This window comes from Pectinophora gossypiella, chromosome 19 (assembly GCF_024362695.1).
Source record: "Pectinophora gossypiella chromosome 19, ilPecGoss1.1, whole genome shotgun sequence".
Taxonomy (NCBI): domain Eukaryota; kingdom Metazoa; phylum Arthropoda; class Insecta; order Lepidoptera; family Gelechiidae; genus Pectinophora; species Pectinophora gossypiella.
The window spans coordinates 14,014,641-14,039,648 of NC_065422.1; the positions used below are offsets into that span (position 1 = coordinate 14,014,641).

The 25,008-nt window shown below is 44.5% G+C and overlaps 1 protein-coding gene across 1 annotated transcript in view; it reads right to left on the reverse strand.

Annotated features, from left to right (window-relative positions):
* LOC126375409 (lutropin-choriogonadotropic hormone receptor-like) overlaps positions 1 to 24,283 on the reverse strand; it is a 33,455-nt gene extending 9,172 nt beyond the window's left edge. Inside the window, exons 1-9 of the mRNA XM_050022316.1 lie at positions 24,115 to 24,283; positions 23,721 to 23,994; positions 14,164 to 14,235; positions 13,135 to 13,275; positions 9,675 to 9,818; positions 6,727 to 6,798; positions 3,149 to 3,220; positions 1,880 to 1,948; positions 379 to 522 (exon numbers count right to left, since the gene is read on the reverse strand). Coding sequence (XP_049878273.1) covers positions 379 to 522; positions 1,880 to 1,948; positions 3,149 to 3,220; positions 6,727 to 6,798; positions 9,675 to 9,818; positions 13,135 to 13,275; positions 14,164 to 14,235; positions 23,721 to 23,994; positions 24,115 to 24,283 — 1,157 coding nt within the window. The remainder of the gene's footprint in view (positions 1 to 378; positions 523 to 1,879; positions 1,949 to 3,148; positions 3,221 to 6,726; positions 6,799 to 9,674; positions 9,819 to 13,134; positions 13,276 to 14,163; positions 14,236 to 23,720; positions 23,995 to 24,114) is intronic.
* Between the last annotated feature and the right edge of the window lie 725 nt (positions 24,284 to 25,008).

A 25,008-nucleotide genomic window follows, 5' to 3' on the forward strand; every position in this document is an offset into this window, starting at 1 on the left:
AGCACGTGACGTCATCGTTATTGACGCGCCCGCCCCGTCGGTAATAACATAATCTGCTCCTTTCATTACCCCGATGAAGGTAATAAAAGTGTAATAATACGGTACAAGTTATTGACTCCGTCGAACTTAACTTCTGGCCTTTCGATAACATACCAACACAAACATAAATTAACGCCTCCTTCCTTCTCTTTCCCTGACATACTTCGGTTTAAACACCTTCAATAATTACTCGTTTCGTGCACACACAAAGATCAATAAACTAAGTTTACTAAATGATCGATTCTCATTCCATTCAGAGCTCTACAGTCACTTTTATTCTCACACACTTATTCATTGTATAAGTCATTTTAGTATGTTAACGTAACGTAATGTACTGACAGCGTGAGGAGGTGCGGCAGGTGCTCGAGCGCGCGCGGCGGCAGGCGCGACAGCGGGTTGTGCTGCAGCTCCAGCCGCGCCAGCCGCCGGCAGCCCTGCAGCGCGCCCTCCGCGCACACCTCGATGCGGTTGCTCGCCACGGACCTGCCCACAACACAATACATCACCTTATATGACATTTACAAGCGACCACACTCCACTGTACTCCTTCAACAATCTCGGTGAAACTGAGTATTATAAGTACACAAATAATTCAAGCGCTCAGTTCAGATTTTGATTAAGCGTTTAATACCCTTTCCAGAGAAGTTATGATTTGCGATGTATTGCAAAAATGTTAATATTTAACAAGCTGTTTCAAACTTGCAATAAATGGCTTCTATTCTCGCAGGCGCTAGGCGTCCCCCAGGGCTTACTACCAGGCCCGGTTTATTTATGATTCTCATTAATAATGTTCTTGTTATGTTTTGAAGGATGATTGCAAAAAGAGAATCCAAATCATAACCCTAGTAAGATTGTGATAATAATAGTAGTCATTCACTAAAGGAAATGTCTTATAAAACACTTGAAAGTAAGCTAACGTTTAATATTTTTGGACCAAACACTGAAAATTTCAGCATAAAAATATAGCTAATATGTATAATAGCTTTTATAATTTCATTAAAGCGGCATGGCTTATAGGTACAATCTCCCCGGCTCCAATGCAAATGTCAGACAAATCTTATAAGTACGCTTCTTTTCACAAAAGCTTACACATTGATGTTCTTTTGTATGGAAAAATGCAAAAGAAGAAGACTCGTTGAGCGTTGTGTACCATTCCAATTTCCAAAGATAATTTATTTAATTTAATTATCGTCTGTCGCCGCGCGACCTTTTCTTTTGTAACTATACATTAACGAAGTAGGTACGTGTCAAGAGTTCCTGCCTTGCAAGCGGGCTTCTCACTCCTCTTCACAGTCCGTTCTCCAGGATATATTATCCAGCAGATAATTTAGCAATCTAGCGACGGGTTAACTTAAACCTTGACCTACTGCCGATGAGCCTGTAACTGTGCGCCATCTGCCGGTCAGTAGCATCTCTAATCCTACCTGCAGCAAACATAAAGTTACACTTGTTTTTATCGGTAAGTTCTTTTGTTATTTTCCTTCTAGAACAGTTCTGTTTTTAATCTCAGAGCGCTTGAACGTTAGTTTGTTTTTCACAAATTGACAAGATATATGGTTGAAATACAAGTTTTAAATTTATATTGTGGTACCAGAATAACGGTTCACAGAACTTACTCAAATATATTATGGTTTTATGAAATAAACCATGCGTTAATATTGTGTAGAGATAACACGACGGCGCGTTTAAATCTTTTACACGCATCAACACGTCGCGTGCGCGTGGGGCGTGAGTGAGTGATGTGTGTGACGAGGGTGTACCGCGAGCAACGAGGACCGGATGCGCGCGCGTGTGTGTGTGTGTGTGTGTGTGTGTGTGTGTGTGTGTGTGTGCCACTCACAGGTCCTCCAGCTGCGGCAGCAGGCGCACGGCAGTCGGTAACTCCGTCAGCAAGTTCTCCTCCAAACGTCTGCAACACGTCCACTACGTCACAAAACATAGCATGTACTTAAGTAAACAATATTACATACACAAGGGTCATTCAACCCGGTCTGAACTTGTACAAAAATACTATCGTGCGAAGGAGTAATGGGGGTCGGAGACAATCAAGCACTTGTCTCGGGATCCTCCATTAGTCGTGCGACCTTGACGCCGGCAGTGGCGGGGTCGAAGGGTCAGTAGCTTGCAGGGTCCGTCACGGTACATTACACACCCCCCGCCACTTAACAGATTAAATGGCTTCACAAGCCTTTTTGGATAATAATCTACCCTAAAATTAGGTTTTTTTTTAAACAGTGTCGAAAACCTTTTCTAGTCACACTAGATTCTTAGATAGACTGATATATGAAGGAATAAGAAAAATCTGGCGACATAGATTGAACAAAATATGAGATGCCGTCTGTAGTGAAACGTCACAGGCTATAAATAGAAAACGTGTATTAGGCACCTACATAAGGCATGGTTTCAATAACAATATTCAGCTGGCCAGGGGCGCGAGCGCGCGGCTACAAATCCTGAACTCGTATATTGTCGTGTGTCGTCATTACGCCGGCCCCGCGGCTCGTGCTTCCGGCGAGTGATTTACGTCGTGGCGCCTCCACACAGCCTGCTGCGGGGCGGCAGTACTCACTCGCCAAGGGACGATATATTTCACCAAAACATACAGTAAGTCCATCGCGTCTATTGTGTCGCACAAGTTATCTCTGTTTTTCGGCAGTTCGAGGCATCCGGCCGGCGAGCGGCGTCGCCACCCTCCCTCATCACAATTAATAAATTTATTGTACAGCCACCAGCGGGAGACTTTTTAAATAGAACTTTGCGCCCCATTGTTGTTTTACTCGTAATGCTACAGCGAAGGCGCCTAGACTAGTTATGTCGACAAGTGAATAAATGGGGTAAATTCTATATTGCTCACGCTAAAATACTTTCTGACAGCAAGAAAAATGATCGCCGCGACCTAAGACGGAATTTGGGCGCAAATATTCTCTAGAAAAATGAAAAAAGTGCGTGCGCAAAATACGAACAGAATTGAAAAAGGGTATTAATTAAAGAGGCCTCTCTGCTGAACCACGTCCCCGGCATCCATCACCCGCGTCACAGCTATCACATCGTAATGTACCTATAGTTTTATTAAAATGTGAATGTTGTAGTTATAATGGACGTCACTTACAGCACGCGCAGCGCGGGAGTGTTGACGAAAGCTTTCTCATCGATGTAGGTGATCCGGTTCCGCTTCAAGTTCCTGCGAACACACGCACACACGTTACATGCACACAATGACAACATTAAACATAATAACTTGACAAATCACCGACCGGCACACGCGGCCGGAGGCGTCGACGCGTTAAGCAGAGAAACAATACCCATCCCGCAAACGACGAGCATTATGGTAATTTGGAGGCAATAAACGAAATGTCGCGCCGCCACCGTCCCGCACCCCCCGCACCCGGCGCGCGCCCTCTACACATGCATTACATACTCCGTGCTGGGCCGTGCCGTCGTCCCCGTGTGACACTCATCAGGGACCGTTGTAATAACTACTCACAGCACCCACAATAACAACACTGCGGTCGCGTTGCTTCAATTGTAATACCGAAGAGTGAAGTTTGAAGTGAAGGGTGTCAACACGTTTCGTTAGCAGTCTATTAATAAGTATAGGTATGATATGATTTAGCACCACACGTGCATTTACGGCTCTAAGAACAATCCTGTTTGCCATCGAAACTGCGGGACCGTGGGGTTCCGAAGCAATAACTTTCGCTCGTGACATTGGGCGCAGGTTGAGAGAAAAGGTGTTGACATCTCCATTCCGGTTCTTTCAGTTCAAAGGATCTCACTCAGTCCAGCGAGGCAACGCAGCCAACACAGTGGACTTATTTGGACAGAGCTTTCTACGAGGGCTCGGCTCTCGAGTCTCTTTATTTTGTTTATTGTTCGTAATATTATTTAGTAGTTCTAAGATTGTTTTGAGTTTTGTACATTTTATAATATTATCTTATTTTTGTAAATAAGTAGCAGGTAATAATATGATATGTTGTAATCGGATACGATTATTAAAACAGCGAAGACAATAACGAGGGATCGAAAAATAAATATGAAGAAAATATCGGCCAAAATTGTAGTAACGCTTGGCTGAAAGAGGGAATGAAATCGTAACAGATACGTAGGTAGGGTTGTTTAGCGGATGTTATCCTCATGTAAGGCAGTAAGGGTGGCTCCGAGGGCGCGGGTCACGGGACGCGGCGATACATCGCGGCGATCAGATCACCGCAACCCGCGACCACACATAAATCAGATGACACACCACCCCACCCCACCCCACCCCACGACACACCACGACACCCACACTACCACACTATCCCTCACTCAGCCTTACCGCGACTCTCCACAATTTTCCAATCTCACAAATATCGCCGTTATGTTCGGAACACTAATTTGATAAAGCCTCTTGTACATTGCCTGAAGCTGAGACACAGATGTGGCTCCGATGTAATCAGTTCTCACGCTTACAGTGTACAGGCGTCGTAACTTATAAAGTTGCCAAAATGTGTTTCGCAGCTCTCGTGATAAACAAACAAGGTGTTGTGTGGAAACATGTTCCTTTTATCAAGTCTGTAATTGATGTTTTATATGCGCGTCCTAATGTACCTAACCTACCTAAGTTTAAAATCATGAAAGGTCTGACGGGCGAGGTAGATTAGATTTATCTGTTTATGTGCCGCCATAATTTATTTTTCTTTTTTTAATTAGAAATTCTTCAAATAGCGTGGTACCCATTCATTAAGCTTGGGTCTTGGGACAGACAGACTATCACAACTGGAACGCGGCGATATTCGAACAATTTAAATAGAGTGAACTTGTTTAGTGTGGAGTGTCGCGGCGTGTTGTTTACGTGAGTATCGGCGGTTCGATGTTCGCGAGATACAGGGCGCACCACCCCCACCCCCGCCCCCACCCCCGCCGGCGCCCTCGGCCGACGACCCGCCGCCCACCACCTCACTACTGCACACTTCTATTCTATACTATTTTAATTCAAGTACAAACCCACGACGCTTTTATTGACCAATAAATTTAAAATTACACCGACTTCATAAAATCCCCATAACAATAAGGAACGAGCGGTTTATTATGATATACATCGCAGAGCTGCTGCTGTTAATTAATACACTATAAACGATGAGTCGCCCCGCCGCCGCTCCAGTGAGAACGTTACAGAATATAAACAACTTTTAGCATAGGAGTTGCTCACCAGTTCCAGCCAAGACATAAATACCATCAAATCCTTTATACTTCAGAGAGTTTCAGAACTTTGTGTTGTGTAAAGACAACATGCATAGTTCAATATGTTTACTATAAGTAGATATTATACTTATTTACTTTTGTTCATCAGACAAAACTCTCCACGGTCTACGTGCCACGGTGTTAGAATACGAAAAATAGAATCAAGCATTTCCTTTGTTATAATGTTGAAATTGTTTTACTTTAGACAATAAATAAAGAAATTAGGGAAAACTTTGCAACCGTTAAGAAAATAAATTTGATTTGTGGGCCTAAACCTCGGTGTGAAATAAACGTCGGAACGTGGAAGACTTATGACCCTGAAGGAGATTATGGTGGAGCGCGCGCAGCATCAGAACGACATAAATTGTTAACACTTGAGTACGACCGCGGGGCGACATCGGCACACGGCTCACATTGTACCCACGACACGCACATTACGTCAGTCACAGCGACCATAATCCCCGGTGATCCCGCCGCGCTAATAATGTGACATTGACTTAATCCCGTTCCTCAATCATTCTATTGTTAGAGAGTAATCACCGGCAGAGCCTCACTGAATAACCCTTGCCGTAGTATAATTCAAGTGCCGGGGTTTCGGAGGGTATAATAAAGAGATTAGCAATGAAGAAGGGAAGCTGGCTGCCGGCATCGATCCGGCTTTGTTCGCGGTATGGTAATGAGCTCCAGACCAGAGTACAGTACACTATGAGTACACGCGCGGCCGCACCGCCGCCGCCGCCGCTAGCTGTGCGCTCCGCTCATCAACGAGAGTGTGTTTGCGTACTGACGCAATTTGATTTAGATCTCATACGCATAAACACAAGAAGACTGTATTGGGTAGTACTTGTAGTCGCTGTACTCACAATTTATACGATAATCAGCCTTCGAAAATGAATGAAGAAATTGAAGGAATACTACACACGCGGAAATAAAATGAAATAAATCCACGATAGAGCGATATAAGTTGTCAGATTAAACGATAGACGATTGGTGGTCTTTTATACAATGTTATTGTTCATAAAATATATGTTATGGCATGGTAATGGCGCATTAATTCACTCGTTTGAGGAAAACAAACAACTTGTGTGTTTGTGAGCGTGTGGGGTCGCGGGCCACGTCCTCCGGCGGCGGCCGCTGCAGGCTCGCGGCGATCACGTCATTGGTTCCTCTCGCCGGCGACAGGCAGACAGCTCGTAATGCGGCATCATCCCGCCCGTAATGCCCGCCGTTATCCGGCGGAATGGCCTCGTAAACTAGACATGTCACCGTTTTTGCTCCCCAGCTACTTACCCGCAGTCAGAATAGTAATTTTGGTACGATTTAGTCGTTAGGACTAGTGCTTAATGTACTACGTTAAAATATGTTCGGGTGCTACCGGTCCAGGGTGCGGGGTGCGGGGTGCGGCGGAGACCTGTGAAGGTGCCACCACGTGTAGGTATCCGTACGGAGTAGTGTCGGGGTACTCACAGCGTGTGCAGCGCGGGCAGCGCGGGCAGCGCCGCCTCGCCCAGCTCCGACACCAGGTTGCCCGCCAGCTCCCTGCAACCACACGCCACGTGTACCACAACTGTATATGTCGAACAACAATATCTGAGTTTACCTTAAGTACATTACTATCTTGGAATCTTCAAGGCTAAAGAGCAGGTAAAAGGATAATGAGGACATGTTGCGGTCAAATGTGTGAATATCAAAATGTGCCAAGTTTGGTGGCGAACTTTCATATAATTTTTTCGTGAAAAATTGGGTTCCGGCATGAAAAAGGCTAGCTACGAGGTAATTTGTTCCTTCCTTTAAAAATAATATGAAAGTTCGCCACCAAACTTGACATTTTGATATTCACCCAAATAAGTCTTACATTTTTGGTAGTTAGAGCAGCTGATAACATGAGCTACGTGTGTACGTGTGCACGACGTTGTGTGTCTGTATGGCTGGGTGTTAACACATGTAGGTACAGGAAGATCCTATTACTACTTACTTACAATTTTCAATTAACAAAGACATTTTATTGTAGGTTTTTACGATCTTCCTCTTTCGTTTAATGTTAAAGTTACATTTTCAGAGTAGATTAACTAATTAGATCATCAGTCCTGAACCTTAATCAACCTGAGATCGTAATACATAGTTGAGTTAAAATAGTGTGGCGGCAGACGGGTGCAGAGTCTACTGACAACACGACACATCCGCAGCTGGCGACAGACACACACACACACACACACACACACACGTGGTCTAAATACTCAAACAAATTATCATGTTGTTCAAAACGAAAATTAAATTAATATTAGTAACTTCACTTCAAAGGTGACAACTAATAAATAACGAACCGAAATAGTTTTCAGAATTAGAACAGAGGAGAGTACATAATTTTAAATGGTATAATAGTGGAATATTTCAGTTTTGTAGGTCGGTGTATTGGCGTACAAGTGAGCGGCGCCCGCGCCGACCGACGGGCGAGCGGACATCATGTTCAACATGTCAACACATCATACACTCCGGCGACAAACGTCGTCATCAACTGTCTGTTGCTATTATGTTATCATTCGCGACGAGGTTCACAAGTGTGGCGCCTGTGTGTGCTGCTCACACCTACAACCCAGTGGCACGTGAAACAGTGTAAAGTACGCGACATTCAAACCAGAAGAGAGACGTAGAAAAACTTTTGCTTTATTGTAGAAAACTGAGCTAGCAGTCTCTGTTACAGCCTCGGGGGCGGCGGGCGGGGAAGCGGTCAGGGGGAGGGTCTGTAATAGGATCCTGCTGACTAACAAGCTTCCCTCGTCCGGCCGCCACCCGGCGTGACACTGGCATCACGGGACGCCGGACCGGGCCCCGCCGCACCGGCCCGGACACCGTCAGCAAATTATATACCGACTAAAACTTTCCAACATCAATGACACATTGGTGTAGTTGACAACTATGTAATAAGCGATACATTGAAAGATTAATCACTAGTAAAAGACATCAACGAGTGCTCACTAACAACAATAAAATATTAATTTGTGTGAAACTTAAGTTACTAGGTATACCTCGTCAAAATGTTATTGTTGTTAGTTGGAAAGTCGTGGTTGGAATGAAAATAGAACTGCAACTGAAAGTAAGTGCCAGTGACATGAGAACACACACCAGAATTAAAAATTTCACTCCTAATTAATGTTATTAGTTAGAGTTAAGTTGGAGTGTAGTGTCGAGTTATAAAGTTGTGTCAAGATGGTGTGCCCCGGGGGTGGGGTCACGCCACTGGCACGGGGCGCGGGGCGTCGCGGACCTGAACTAATATAGCAGACACGAGATAATTCTATCAACAAAACAAAAACAAATGTTGTTTGTTTGTCCGCGTAATAAATTCGTTGATGCAATGCATGTCCCGGACATGGCGGCGCGGCGCGCGATTTATGTCGGCACGCCGGGATGTTTATACTGCCGCGCCGTAAATCTTCACGCCCCAGTGCGCGTGCGGGGCGCGCAGTGAGCCGCGATATCAGCGCCAGCAGACAGCCGCGTGTCAACAATGCCACGACGTAACGCATACCTCACCTGCACCACCATAGGATCACCACCGGGCGAGGAGCGGCGTATAGCTGCCTCACATACCATACCTTCGCTTGGCGACGAAACAAACACTAGTATAAATAAATGCACGTGACGTAAGTTGAACGTCTCATTCTCAAGTTAGGGGAAAAAATGTATGAAAGAAATTATCACAATTAATTTATGTTGCAACATGGGAACACAATGTGTACATGCACGTGCTGCTGTTTATGATCATGCCAACAATGCAGTGCGGCGTGGGTTGCGGTTTGTGCTATCTGGTTGCGGGAGATCACATTAAGCTCACTTCACATCAAGTGAATGTAATCGGATGTGTCCGCCGCGCGCCGGATATGAACGGCCGGCGGCTCGGGGCGGCGGCGGGGGCGGGGGAGGATAGGCCGGAAACTAACACATTTTCAAAGTCAGGGAAACTCGTCGTCGCCGGCCACTCACCCCTCCCACCCCTCTCAGCACCACTCCGCGACGAGACTATTTGTTTACCGAGCGATAAACACAATCTACGGCAGTCGTCGGCCGCCGGTTGATCGCCGGCGTCCACCCTTAACGACTGCGTGCGAATAACAACGATAATACTAAACCCGGTTTATTGGAGACGGAAATGTTACATCGTTAGATAACGACTACTTTCAGGACAAAGTCTCTGAGTAAGAAATTGAAGCTGAACAAGTGGGTCGACGGACGGGGCCCCCGCCGTGAAGCGCCCCGCGCCACGCCGCGTGATTAGCTAATGTTCATCGAAGTTGGGACTCGAGGAGAGCGGGGACACCGCCGCACGTAATTACTACAGGATATATTTATCAATCGTATGTATTCCGAATGTAATGAAATGTGCGTGTGCGCGTGCGCTTGTGGCGTATACTGACAGCGCCTGCAGGTGCGGCGCGTGCCGCAGCGCGGCGGCGGGCAGCGAGCGCAGCAGGTTGCGCGACAGCCGCAGCGTGCGCAGTGCGCGTGCGCCGGACAGCGCCTCCGCCGACACCTCCGGCAGCTCGTTGTCCTCCGCCGACCTGCGGCAACGCACTACGGTTACGTACACACGTAATATATTATGACAGCACATTCAAGTCAACAAAACAAGCGTGAAAAATGTGGGTCCAATGTATTTTTTTTTCTAAGCTACGTCTTGGGCTTCTAACTAAATCCTCGATGGTAATCGGTCGCTTTCTTCCCTCGAGCTCGATGAAGAATGTACTATTTATTCCAGCAGACCCTATTGAATTCTGGGTTTGTGTGGTATCTCTGATAATTTGCTGACGAGAGCAGATGATAACATATGATGTGATTTCGATAAGACCCAAATGGCTAATGGTATCTATCGATAAGACTGGAAACTTTTATTTACATACTGTTGGTACCATTATGAGCAACCTATTTAATTGGCGTATACATTTGTATACGTCACGAGACTGAGATTAGTAACGTAGAGAATGACTCCCCCCCTCACAGTAAACAACAAGATACCTGCAGCCGACACCTGTTCACCTCGGGAAAGGTCTCGTGTGGACTGTCTTAAGTTCTAATGAAATATGAATTATGTGTTTGGACCGCAAGTAATGTACTTAGGCATGATTTAAGATACAGTTCAATAAGTTTGAAAGTAAAACTATGTCACAATATTGTTTGCCGTCAATAATGTATATTGGACTGAGACATCGTGTGGTTTTTCTTGTAGCCCCACAATGTGTGAACCCCTTTAAAAGTCACTTTTAACATAAAGAAGGCCAGTGCCAGCGTGTGGCGCGGCGGCGGCGGCCATTCATGCGCGCGCTATTCTGGGAACCCACATTTTTCAAGAGTTACGAGCTGCGTGCGCAGCGAGGCCGCACCAGCGCCGGCGCACACTTACAACTAAATCACTGCACCACTATATGCATCGCCACTTGCATTCATCTTATACTCGCCATCATATACCGACTTATCTAAACTTTTATTAATACGAGATCGAAAGCGACCGCGAGTGTCATTGAACATGACTTAGGACGAGATCTAAAAATGATTAGGCACTGTTTGTGAGGTCGCCTGTACCGCGGCGCGGCCAGTTGAGATGCCGGGCACGTAGCACAGGCGACACTCTCAACATGTTCCCTTCACAAGTGTTTACACGTAATCATTCCTACATTGTGTTGAAAACTCAACGAGACGTTTAGTGTGGTCGTTGTATTATTATCAGAAGTTGTGAATGAGTGGCCGCAGCAGCAGCGGGTTGAATGGACTGGAAGAATGTTCAGTTATTACAGCGGTCGATGTGACGTGTGGCGGCGTGGCGCCGCGTGGGAGTGGGTGTGATACGCACAGTTTATGCGTCCGCCGGCGACGGGTTGCATTAATATTCGCGTATAAGTAATAGTGACGAATGGTTTCCGCCCTAACCTGCGCGAATATTCGCGCGAGTGCCGTGAGAAGGCTCCGCGCGGCGCACTCGCACGACACGCCACGTATTGCAACACTCCTCTAACCTTCACATACAATTAAATCTCAACTAAATCTCGGTGTTTCGCCATCTGGTCGCGAAATGTCCGCGAGTACATTAGAAAGCTGCTCGCACGACGTGCTGTGACGTCACAACCACAAGCCGCGTGCTCAAACAACACATACATGGGTACGCTTACTCGGGTAAGCTTCTTGAGTAACTTTTGGACGCAATTTTATCAGACGACAACGTATATGAAGTCGTAAACTAATACAGACTATAGTGCTCATATGAGTATTGAATACTAAAACGATGCATAAAATAGAAATTCGGTGCAGTTTTACGCTGAGAACTTCGTTTAGGTGTAATACTATACATAATATGACGCGTGTACTCATATTATACATGTAAGTACGTATGTACTAACTTGTTTATTTTAAAGTGCGATGTAATTTATTTTTTAAATTTTTAAGCAAATAGGCTGTAGACTGCCGACCCCCGTCCCTCAGACACGAGAGTTGAGGGTCTGTTTGGGATGTCCTGCAGACAAGTTCATACAAAAGACATCAACGAGTTGATTGTTTTGTTACGTCCTAATGTTTTTATATATCCCTCCTGGCTCGGGCAAAACATATTCTTTGTATGAGTTCAGTATTGCAATACCTACGCTTTGTAGTTTCTGAGAAATGCATACATCTGAGGAATTTGGCACACGTGTTTAGAAGCCCACATAGACTAAGATATAAGAAATGAAATAATGTGCAATTTCAACAATATCACATACATACGGGTCGAATTGATAACTTCCTTTTTTCGAAGTCGGTCAAAGTGGCCTAGTACGGCCTTATCGGCGCATGTGGGGAATAATGTCACACGTTATAATAAAATTATTCAGATCACTAAACATTTACATTCTTTGACGGGCGCGTGCTAAAAATAGAGTAACTTTAATAAAATCCGGAAGAGGCGGCGCATAATATTACAGTCACCGCCACCCGCGCCACGCGCACGACACAGCCACAAGGGACGATATCTATCGATATTTATAATAAAATAGTGTACGATATCAGGAGATAGTGAACATAAATCATATCATGCATGGCCAGGAACGAAAAGGAAAACGCAGTTTGTTTACGTGCTGCTGGCGAGGGCATGTCGTTCAGTCGACTGACTAGGAATGTTATCCTTTATTTTAAACATAATCCTAAAAATATAATCCTGAAAATCCCATGCTTAACCTAAAACATTTTTTATTCACACACTCAGGTCTACGGCATTAAAGTTAAAGGTGAGGTAGGTGTATTTATATAATTTAAGATACACCTAGGTTTGTTGTGTTACTGATTAAGTAGATGTCTACCTATTTAATGATAAGATTTTGAGTTCAGTATGTTTGTTTTTCGGCACAACAGTTAGAGACAGTTTGGGACGGGCGGTGTCGACATACACCTACTTGCGGATAGAGTTGCTTACTTAGTAGCGAGCCGACGATCGCCGTCCCTTCGTATACAATGCTGTGCTTTTTATAACTAAATATAGTTAAGTATCAAGCTTTTTTCCTTGGTGGCGGGTCCGCCGGAAGCCCGTGTGGCTCTATAGCCTGCTGTGATGTTATCGTTTGGATAATTATGCTATTAAGACTCGATCTAGTAGTATATTTTGGATGTCAAACGTCTCTTTTTGAAGTCGGCTGGATGTTATCGACAGTATAAGGCCTTCAGTTATTTTCGAGCGAGTTCAAAGCGAAAGTTATGCTCAGCGAGCGCGCGGCGATTAGCGTGACTTTGTTCAAGACAAATCACAGCTCACCTAGCTTTGAAATCGCTCACCTCGATTCGTAACTAAAAGTAGCTGGTTTCCTAACTGCGGCGTTATATTAACAATAGGCATTAGTTGCGGTGCTAAGTACTGACAGGAGATGCAGGTGCGCAAGGTCTCGCAGCGCATGCGCGGGCAGCCGGCGCAGGCCGCAGCCGTCCAGCCACAGCCGCGCCAGCGCCGCGCCGCCCCACGCGCCGCCGCCCACCGACTCCAGCCGGTTGGCGGACAAGTTCCTGGGTGCAGGAATACAACACATGTATACACTATTATATAGGAAGGACACCGTGTAGTATTTGATTTTGTCTACTGCGATGACACAGAGGGAAAATAGTAAAGTATTTTCGCACCCCCAGGGCCGATCCACGTGACAATGCGATCACATCGCACATCGCACGTGACTGGTTCCGGCCGTGAGAGCCGCGCGTCGCGCGAGCTATGACCCGCGGCTCGCGCGGTCGCGCCACATAGGGGCGCGCGCTCCACATACTTCAAAGATCACATCAAAGCTTCTTGCGCTCTATTTACTGCGGCCCACGTCGCACATTGCGCGTGGGCAAATAATATACACATAACAAAAGGATATAATGTAGGATATATTAGCGTCCCTAGACATAAAACGGCTGGGTATGATAAAACTGTATCGTCCGTTTGTAATCTACACAAGTAGACAGATATATTGTAGTGAGGCTAGATATTGTAGATATTGTAGTAATAATATTTGTAGTGAGGCACCCCTTGTGTTCATATTAATCGCATCATATTTAGAGGCTCTGTATGCAATCTATATTATTGTATTCGATGTAAGAGGGCATTCTGCATAGTACCATGTCTTAATGAACACGTGTAACCCGATATCCAAAGGACTTATTATTTTGAACAATCTCCTCCAAGCCCCATCACCACATGGCGACCCTTGCCACAGCCATATTGCTCACAGTATTGAGTAGTATGGTTGTAGTTTTAATCTTCTGGTGTCATATTTAGGAACTGGTTATTATTAATAAATACCAGTTGCTAATCAAACAGCCTCCTGCAGTGCATTATGCTCCGGGTAAGTTGTAGCGTGCTCGTGAGTACGTACAGCGTGTGCGTGCGCAGGTGACGTAGGTGCGGGTACTTACAGGTCGCGCAGCGCGACGGCGGGCAGCAGCGCGTCGCGCGGCACCGACGTGATGTTGTTGTTGGACACGTCGCTGCAACAACACAACTGGTTGAGCCACTTGTTATGTCTTTTTATATTTCTGTTAATACGCCTAGCTACCCAAGGGAAACACACTAAAAAGACTATGAATTAAAAAAAAAACAAATAATTAAGAACTTTTTACTTCTTGTGTGTGTGAACCCCGACGGTGATAGTGACGTTTTGTTCGTGCTTTTGTTTTTTTCCGCAAATATTTTAAATAATCGTAAATGTACCGCCGCCGCTGAGTAATTGTTAAATATAGAGACTGCTGTGATTGCTACTTGTGCTGTCAACAAAAACCAGGCCTGGTAAGAAGAATAGAGAAGCTGATCACGTGAGTGTTTCCCTTTTTCTTTAAGCTGGGCTATTTTCAGGTGTAGGGACAGCGCAAGTGGTTAGGATTCTTCCTTTCCTTCATCTTTTTCTTTTTCATATTTGTTTTTTTCTTATTTTTATATTCCGCATTAATGTGCAACATTACCTATATCCACTGCTGTTGTAAACCTACCAGTACGGACCAGGGAATGCAAAAGTTTCATTACATAATGATAAAGCTTTAAACTTATTTTAAGTTAAGTATAAAAAAATAGTTTATTAGTTTTAGTTTCTGATGAGAGTGGAAGAAGCGAAAGTGGTGTGTCAGGATTGAGTTAGTGGGTGGAATTCCGCGGTCTCTATCTACCCCAACAAGAAATGGGCGTGATATTATGTATGTTATGAATGTAAGATACAAAAGTAACAAAGCTCTCTTCACAAAATCTCGACAGCTCAATAGCGCTTGTCATGCAAAAAGCTACAAATGGACACGGACGTAAACAAAGCTTTCGACTGAGTCAAATATGAATTATTTAGTTGGATTCTGTATAGTTTTGGCACACATCGGGCAATTGGTTCCAGCTCCGTGGTCATCGGACATTTACATTTCAATATGCAGTTGTTTGTGAATCTAAGGATTTAAACGTTTTATACTTTAAAGTAATATTGGATGTCACTCGGGAGCACACCTGGGAGCCATGCTGTCTCTTTATTAAATTATATTGTTGTTAGAGAGTTAAGCTCTTGTTGTCATGACGTCAGACTCGTATTGGCGGGTACAGTATACGAAGTCGGGACTGCATGTAGTTAAAATCGACTTCACACGATTGCAGCCAACCACGTGATGCTGACTTCAGCACTGAACGAAATCGACCGTACAATTACCAGCAGTTGAATAATAATGACTGCGCGCGGGTGCTGCGGAATCGTCCCTCTGCTGACACCCTAACCAATATAAAAGTAATGGCTGCATGTCGTTATGAACGTATATTCAAATATATATGTCTTCAAATACAAAAAAAATTGTCGCACACTGCATAGTTCTGCAGCAACATTCGCTAGGTGTTGAAATTTGTCCGCGTATGGGGGCAGTCGTGCAGTGGTGGCAGTCGTGTGTTGGTCTCGCGTTTCTTTCTTTCTTTTTCTTTAGATTCGTCCATGTATTTATTTATTTATTTATTTATACTTATATCTAATAGTACAAACACATCACCATTACAGGCAAGCCCAATGCGATGATGGAAAAACAAGGTACCTTTAAGAAACCAAATAAACATTCATACAAAATTAACAAAAATGAAAAAAAAAACTATATGACAGAAAATAACAACTTTACAAACAATATTAATAAAAAAACATATACCATTAACTATTATTAAAAATTATTTAAAGTAGAATTAAGATAAATCAAAGTGGTACGGTCTAAAATCTTAATAACAGCAGTAATTCCACCATTTTAATTATATGCATATGACTACATATCAAGTGTTAGGCCATCCCATTACTATTAAATAACAAAACTTACAACTAAGAATATATGTATACATATTTTGGTGCGTTTAGATGTGTGATGTGTCTTTAGTGTATTTGTATTGTATTGTCCATGTGTCGCCACTTGAGGCGCTCTGCTTGATCGGAGAGTGGAGGAGGGTTCCGCCTCTTGTTAGTCTCTCGTCGCGAGTGGTGGCCACAACCAAAACACGTTCACTACACTTGTTACTGATTCCGGCGTTATTTGATTACGTAGTACTATGGATTTTAACTGCACGTCGGTATTCTTTTTTTAAGTACATTTCTAGCACGATGCTATCGCTTCGGTTTGTCCGGCCAAGTAGTTACAGGCATATGTGGCACCTCTACAATAAAACACGTCAAAAATAAATTATATAATATCGCTTCGGATTGCAATGTTTACGGATTAGAACAGTTGAAGAAATAGCAGCCATAATGGAGAAGCTATTCGCGGGCCTTATGTGCTTTATTAACGTTTATCTGTGGTCGGCGGGAGAATGATTCAGTAAGTATATTGCCCCCTATTACATAGGACTTAAACATAGCTGACTAGAAGTGGGTGTATGATGTATATAATACACCTCTGTCTACCCCATTTGGGGATATAGGTGTGATGCGGTATGTTGTTGTCACTTATTATACAGTCGGTCGGTGTCATTACTACATATTGATAATAATTGCATGTAACATGAGGCCGCGTCCTCGGCACGTGCGCCGGCGCCGCCCGCCTGTATCCTCGCTGCTTCCTCATCCCAGGACGTTTGTCTCGTAATGGCGACGTGTGAGCTGTCAGTGCGAGCGCATAATTTTATAATCACATTTACATAGATATTGTGGTACAAGTAAATCATTGCGGTGGCCTTTACTTATTTAATGGTTAATTTTCATTGATTTGAAAACGAACTGTTTTGTTTACGATAAGTATAATGTGCAATTGTGGTAGGTTTATAAGATTTTGATGCTATTTAGGTACCTACGAACAAAAAAAAAAACGTAAAAGAACTTAGGTACCTAAAAACAAACAAAGTGCAGTTTTTAGTGTTAATTTTGTGCCTTACATAGTTGTATGCTTATAATACCGCGGTCTGTCCCACACGGACGACAAGCAAGCCCACAGAAGAAATATATTTCTATATTTATAGGTCAATGACATTGTGTCGACGCGGGTTCCTTAGCAAGTTATCATACAACAATCTATTGTAGTTGGAGTGAAGCTGTGCATGGTGTTGGCACCGTGTGCTAATCAGCCCGGGGAGGGCGGCGGGCAGCGGGGGAGGGGGCTCGTTACCCGGACATCCATCATCCGCCGACACCTCCCCCCCTACACACCACACCCCCGCACCCTCATTCACAAACGCAATTCAATTTTACCAAAAATCACGTCAATAACCTCCCGCGAGATCTTATCTGACGCGACACTTGCCCCGCGCCGCCGCCGCCGCCGGGCCCGCCGCCGCCAAGTATGCTAAACATCCCGTATTATGATCAATATATTCCATTAATCGCACCTCCACAATACATTACACTGTAGAGCCAACTTTGTGTCATTTCGTCTGTTAGACCAACGTGAGATGCATCGCCGTCTACAAGAGTCGTAGTCAACTGTAAAAGCTCAGTGAAACGTGGGTACTTACTTAAGTACTTAGTTGATCATGTGATCTATACCACTGACTGACTACCCCAATTGCAAATAAAGTAGGTATATTGCATTATTATTTTATCTTTACAGGTTTGTAAGACATAACTACTTACTATTTCAGCGTTCAAAGCCATGTTCGACCTTCGTGTACAAGTTGTTTGTGTTGTAATGAAAGCTCCCCTCCCCCGCTCGGTGATCCCGGTCGCTCAGTGCGGGGCCTGATTAATTGCTGTGTTTTGTGGTCATTAGTCCGAGCGGCGCGGGGCCCCGCCGGCTGATTGTATGTCCCATGTGATAGTAATGTGTGCACCGCAAGCTGTTAGGGCATGCGTGCGGTGTCGGCGGCGGCACCGGCCGGCCTCGACCGCGCTGTGCACGCCGCAAGTGCATGCGGACGAAGGTCGTTCACATGGATCGCGATCGATACTGCGCTCCCACGTCACTCGTGGGCCGTGCAAAGGTATCAGAACCCTACTGAGAATAAATAGGTCGAGCTCGTATTATGAGAAATCAGTGCAAGGACGCTCGATAAATGAATTTCAAAGAAGTTTCTCTATCGAGAAATGCAATCCGCACTTAGATGGCTTTAGTTAGTATTTTTTCTTGCTCTTTGCATAATCGTAAAACTGGTTGGTTTGTATTATATTGGTATTTCCAAGTGGAGTGTATTTATTATATTCGACGGAGTGCGCCCCCGCACGCTACACACACCAGCCACACAGCCAGCAGTGCGCGCTACGTGTCTGCTCGCAGCTCACAGCCGCGACCACGCCCGCACACACACTACGTACATGTCGTGTTGATGACTGACATTTATCATCTACGTCATTCGAAATTAGGACAATCTTATTTTGAGTGCTATAATCCGTTTAATTTTATTTTCGTTAAAGAGTTTATTTTGAACATTTTAGAAATAGATATGGTCGGGTGTTTTATCTGAATCTGGATTGTGATTTTATTGATTATGAACAATTAATTTGTGAGTTGCACAGATACATTGAAATAGGGCAGTGCGTTGAGGGAAGGGCCGAGGACGCACTATTTCTGTCCGGCGTCCTTGCGCCGCGCGGGTGGTGGGGGCGCGACAGCAGGGGGGGGGGGGTGTGATGCTGCGGCCGGCGCGCACTTCCGCACCTATATTTATCTCCGCACGATGCACCGACCGCACCGCATGCCCCGCGATATACGCAGGACATACTGACCTGACTCCACACATCTCGGCCGGATATCTCGGAATGTGTTGCGCAATGTTGCTCAACAGCAAGTACCAGCGGTGTGGATGCACCGTAACATTCCTGAAATGTCTCGAGAATCAGTCAGTCGGCTTACTTAGGGAACGAGATTTAATACTTAAACAGAAATAAAGGAAACATCGTTATGTACCGTGCATTCTAAAATAATTCTTCTACAAGCGACATTTTGGTTGATATTTCTAGGAAATAATTTTTAATTTGAATAGGAAAGATGGATAAATAAATATTTATTTAATTTTGCATCTCAGTTACTCACGCATTAAGTCAAGGTATAAAAAATATATTCAGAAAGCAAATTTATCTCAAAAACGATTTCTTCTTTCGTTGCGGTGGCATGCCATGATCCCGTCTACCCAGTATTTGGAGTCGGCGGCATCCAAAGACAAGTGACTCTGCCCCGGCAGCACGGCGTGCGTAAATCGTGATACCAGGAACGGCTGCAAGCTAGCTTGTGATAGTATAGACTCAATACAAAAATTCAATACCAAGGAAGATAAGATTGCTGTGCGTAACTCCTGAATATAATTTAAATTGGGAAGCGCAAATTACCATCTGGTGACAGTGAGAAATGAAATGAAGATATGAGAGGTTCAGCGTATGGAGCTCACCAATTGTAGATTGTTCTGAACTTTACACATGAGGTGGTGTCCTAGTGCCGCTGCCGAGCACACGTCCCTGGTAGGCACGGCTCCGCGCTGGAAGCAATCCATCTTAATGCCGTCAGAATATTAAACGGAAATTGGCTCATGTCAGGCAAAACTGAACGGTATTAAAAATGAACATATTATAAACCCCAGTTTCCCTCAAGTCTTTACCTCGTGAGATAAGTGGGTTAGGGTTACGGAACCTCTTTTATAGGGAGTCTTTATTTAGACGCGTTTTCATCGATTACTCACGCTAATGGCTGAGCAAAGAGAAGGTTCGTTGTGTCAGTATCTCGCGTGCGCCTCGTGCTGACGTTCACAGGGATCTGCATACTGTGTACTCTGGCAGGGGAAGACTCGCGAGACTTGGGTTTCGAATAATTTATTACAATTTTTCAAACAAACGAGTGATGTAACAGATAATAGAGATATGTCTCCTCCTGCTAAAGTAAAAGCATTACTGATTGTTTTGTCATTACTTTGTGTGAAAGAAAACACAATACAATCGTCCGTTCGGCATGTGGGTACGTCAACGAGGGTCGTTGTGGGTGTAAGATTGCAATCTCATACATATAGAGAGCAGCCGGCGGCGGCGCGACGTGCACGGAATATGTGCGCTGGCGGCTGCTGGTTACTTCTTCCCTCGAAATCTGAACGTATTCGTAGCGTTTATCACGTTTATTCCGCAGACCTTCAAGCCTGCAGAAATAGACAAGCACCAGAACGACTGTGTGCTGTGAGTGTATCTCAACTTGTAATTAGACGGCAATAGCAAGCTAAAAATAAACTTAAATTTTCTTGACAAATACGGTCGGTATTTGAAATGCTTACTCGTAATTACAAACAGAAACTTTTACTCTCTAAATAATTATCAGTTGTATATTTTACAAGGAATATGACCAGGATAGTCCATAGTTATATTACGGTGGGGACATATCACGAAAATGACTTTACTTCCCCCTAGTTTGGTTTGGAAAACACAGGCTGATCTCCCTATTGTCCGAAAGTAAGATGTTCCGTGGTTGGAAGGACATTTTACAATTATATCCCCAACACATGAATAGCAATAGAAGAATATAACAGGTACATTTATTACAAAGTTGAACACATACCTCATACAAAAGAGCCTTATTTGGTACAAGATATTTAAGATATCTTAATGATTCATCCAAAAAGTAAATTTGAAAATTTTGAGTTATAGAATACTTAAGTTATTTTAAGTTTATTTTATTATACCCTAGCAGGGTCCATCGTTTATTTTTCCACCACCTCTATGTACCACATAGAATGCAATAGTTTTTAATTTAACGTATGCAGTTATCAGACGAATCATGTCAGGGGCTTTTAGCAGTTCAATAATAGCCCTGACACCAGAGCGGTGATTGATCACAATCCCTCACAACCCACAACACGATCACAACCCACACGAGAGAAGAAGTCCATCCATGGTAGATCATCCACGTATCATGCGTGTTGTGTGGCCACTGTAGCCCCCGGCGCGCGGCACGGCGAGGCGGCCGGACCACAACTAATAGCGACATTCCGAGCCTTGATTAAAAGCTGCCACCCCCCGTCCTGCCCCCCGCGCACTGACAACTCCCCGCCGGAGGGGATTACTTTTGTATTACATCAATGTTACGATGTATCGCCCGATATCACACCGAATACGGCCGTCGCCGCGTCGTCTTTCTTTCTCAGCTCCAACAGAGATATCATGTTCAATAGGCTGTAAGAGGATTGTGTCGTGTCAGAAATCAGAATCATTTATTGTTGAAGGTCAATTTGCTAGGAGAAGAAATGACAAGAAACTGCGACATCAACACATCTTTTAAATCAATGTAGGTATATATTACATTATTTAATAACTAGAGGAACACATTTTGGACTCATATGAGAGAACCACAAGAGAGGTCATACTACAAATCCAATCGAAATATGAGAAAATTAAACTAGGTGTTCTTCAAGGCAGTGTTTTGGGACCCCTTTTGTTTTTGGTTTATGTAAATGATTCCCTCCGGACTCGTGGTCACACCAGGTTGTCACGCCAGTATGACAAATAGGTTTTTTTTTTCTTGGAGGGAAATGATTTTCCTTTAATAGTTGACCACTCAGCGTCAGGTTCGCTGATGATGCAAGTATTTTTACATTTCGATTCAGATATTATTACAGGTAAATTTAAATAAGACGAAAATTGACTAGTTTCTGAACTATAAACAACTACCACAGAATATTGACTTTATTATGGATAATAAAAATATGTGTGTAATTAGACAAGTCTAGCAGTGGGTACATCTGTGAGTTGTCGGATCCTTACGACGGCATATTATGCTGCTGAACTTAGCCTACCCGCTAGTAGTACAATATTTGGGCCCCATTGAAGTTTTTTTCATAAGAAGACAGTGTGTTCCAGAAAATCTAGTTTATCGTCGTTAATTACAATACAACACAATACAAATATACTTTATTGCACCAAACTAAAAAATAAATAATTACAAAAAGTCTCTTAATTAAGTACATGGCAAATGGCGGCCTTATCGCTTAAAGCGATTTCTTCCAGGCAACCATAAGGTAAGGTAATTATAAAATAATTAATGTAAAACAATAATTAATAATAATAATGTAAAACTTATTTTATACACTTCGTTTTCTTAGCATTCAGAACTAGATTTTTACTGTAAACCAACTTAGAACCTGCGACAGGGCGCTGTTTGCTTCATCAAGTTCATTTAACTTTCTGTCAATTTTACATTATAAGAGAAGGGTCATTCGCGAACAGCACAATGTTTGCTTGGTTCTGCACTAGGTAAATCATTTATGTACACTAAAAAAGAAACGGATGGTGTGACTATTGATCTCATCGTATTAGATGTAAGTCGTGAATCTGGTAAAGGTTGTGAGGCCACGGCGGGGCTCGTCCCGCGGCTGCCAACAACCTGCGGCTCGATACGAGGTAGGTACGCCGGTTGAGACTTCAGCAGACTTGTTGTCGCGAGCTCTCCGCCCGCTAGCGGCGAGACCCGCGGGACACGCCACTCTGTATCTCCTGTACTTACCTATCGTAATAGAAGTTACTGAGTGGCAGGTCCCGCCGCGGGTATACCCGCTTAATTCTGACCGGAATTCAGAACTTTCACAGTACCTATTCGGTAATCAGCTCTCAACTTGTGGCAGTAAGATAAGTAAAACTTGTGAGCAGGGTCTGCACGCCAACCGTGCCGCGAGCAATTAGGATTTTTTTTATCTAAAACAAAATTGTAGGTAACACTTTAGCCAAATCGATTCTACACCTCGCTGATAAATTTATGTAAACTGTATGTAATCATCTGTAAGACATAGTATCTCACAGACTTTCGAAAGGATATCGGAAAACAACAACTATAGCTAGGTAGGTATGTAATACTCAAACAAGTAAGTGAGACGGCGCGAGCCGCGTTCAAGGAAAGAGAAATCAAAGTTGTTTCAACTTCAACACCTTATAAAAAGTCGATAGTGGCTCAGCGTTACAATCGTAAATATGATAAGTAGGTACTTCAATCTAGGCTTGAACAAAATAAACTAATACTGATTTTATGATGAATAGCAGCGTCTGTTCAGTGAATACAAGATGTACCGCGTGGCGGCAAGCAAGTCAGCAGGGAATCTAGATCTGAACGCTGCCGTTTGAGCGCGGTGCGCCGACGCACACTGTTGATTGAAGCTTTTACAGCCTGTGTTTATAAGTTAATAATTCATATCGATGATTTTTGTTTCGTCCCCCGGCTCTAATACTTAGTTTACAACTAAACCATAGTTATACTTAATAATAATCTGCTGTAGCTGTTGGATATTATTGGTCTATTGGTAAGGGCTTGGTAACTACTATCTACTAGGCTGCTACGTAGGTATTCTGTAGTGTGCAAAGTCGTGAGCTTATGTTATCGTTATGTTACCTAAATATGGCAAGTTTGCATATTGGTTGACGTCCGGCTTCGCAGACCGGTGCTTTTTTAGCTTTTTACTGTAGGCAGGTACATTTACATAAAGTGTGGATCAAAATCGTCGGGTTCGGAGGTTGGAAGGAAAGGCAAGCCGGATGAGGGAGTGATCGAGGGGAATATATGATAAGTAATATGGTGTGTTTGTGATCACTCACAGCTGTAGCAGGCCGGCGTGCAGCGGCGGCAGCTGCCGCAGCCCTGCGCCCGCGCACGCGAGCCGCGCGCCGCCCTCCGCGCACGCGCAGCCCGGCGCCGCCACGCAGCCGCCGCCGCCGTCGCCGCCCGCCGCCGCCAGCCACAGCGCCAGCAGCGCCAGCGCCGGCGCCGCGCCCACACGCATGCTCAGCGCGCGCCGGGCCCGCCCGGCGCCATCGCCGGCACCCACCGCACTGCACTCCGAGCCGCTCTCCGCTCTACACTCGCACTGCACTGGCCGACGTCGCTCGCCTTGAGCGCGTGTAACTCGCGATGCACTCTGCGGCGGTATATCCGCGCGATATCGCACGTGTGCACGTGGTGCGTGGCTCGCGACTCATTCGTGTAGGACACGTCCGTGCAGGGCGCGCGCCGCGCGGGGACTGCCGGCGCCGCCGCCCCCCGCCCCCGCCCCGCCCCGCGCCGGCGGAGCCGCCGAGTCTGGCGCGCCGACCTCACTCGCAGCCTCCGTCCTCCGCCGGCGTCTATCTTTCTCCGATGCTCTCGGACAAACTTCACTCATTATGTTCAAAATGAAAACTTTTCATATTACGAGCCGAGATACACCGGGATGTAGAGTCCACGATCCGAATCGAGTTGCTGTTCTACGCTGGAGTACTACAACGACGGACACTCGACTCGTTGGGACCTACTTCGAGGAACGAGTGTGGAGGACGACCTGCGATTATGTGAGAACGACTAACGGTGTAAGATAAAGCAAGGGATAAAAGGCATGTAACACGCGGTAGTTGAGAAGGAAGTACCTATAAAACGATTTTAAATAATAAACTCCTCTGTGGGGTGGACAGGGATAGAAATGGCAGAGCCTGTGGTTGCGCCAGGGGAGCGTGGAGAACAGCGCGGTGCATACCTAGTTTAATATAAAACAAGAGTAGGTGGGTGAATACCTGACGCGTAACGTTTTTCATTCACTACTCTAGATACAACTTCCTCCTGGAGCAGCGATTAGACGGTTAATATAGCTTTAGGTATACTTGATGAATAATGACTATTTAACAATAAGTTAATCAAATTAAATTAATCAAATTATTGACTCCATCGATTGGCGATAAATTCAGTTGCACGCTCCATAGAAAAGACATCAACGGGTGTACTATTTTAATGTTAATTGAATGAGTGTTTGTAAGCAAAACAGACAGAGATATAAAAAAACAGCACAACATGATTTTGAACATGTGTGACACAAATATCTCTTGCGGTCGAGATTTCCAGGCACAATAGTTAAAC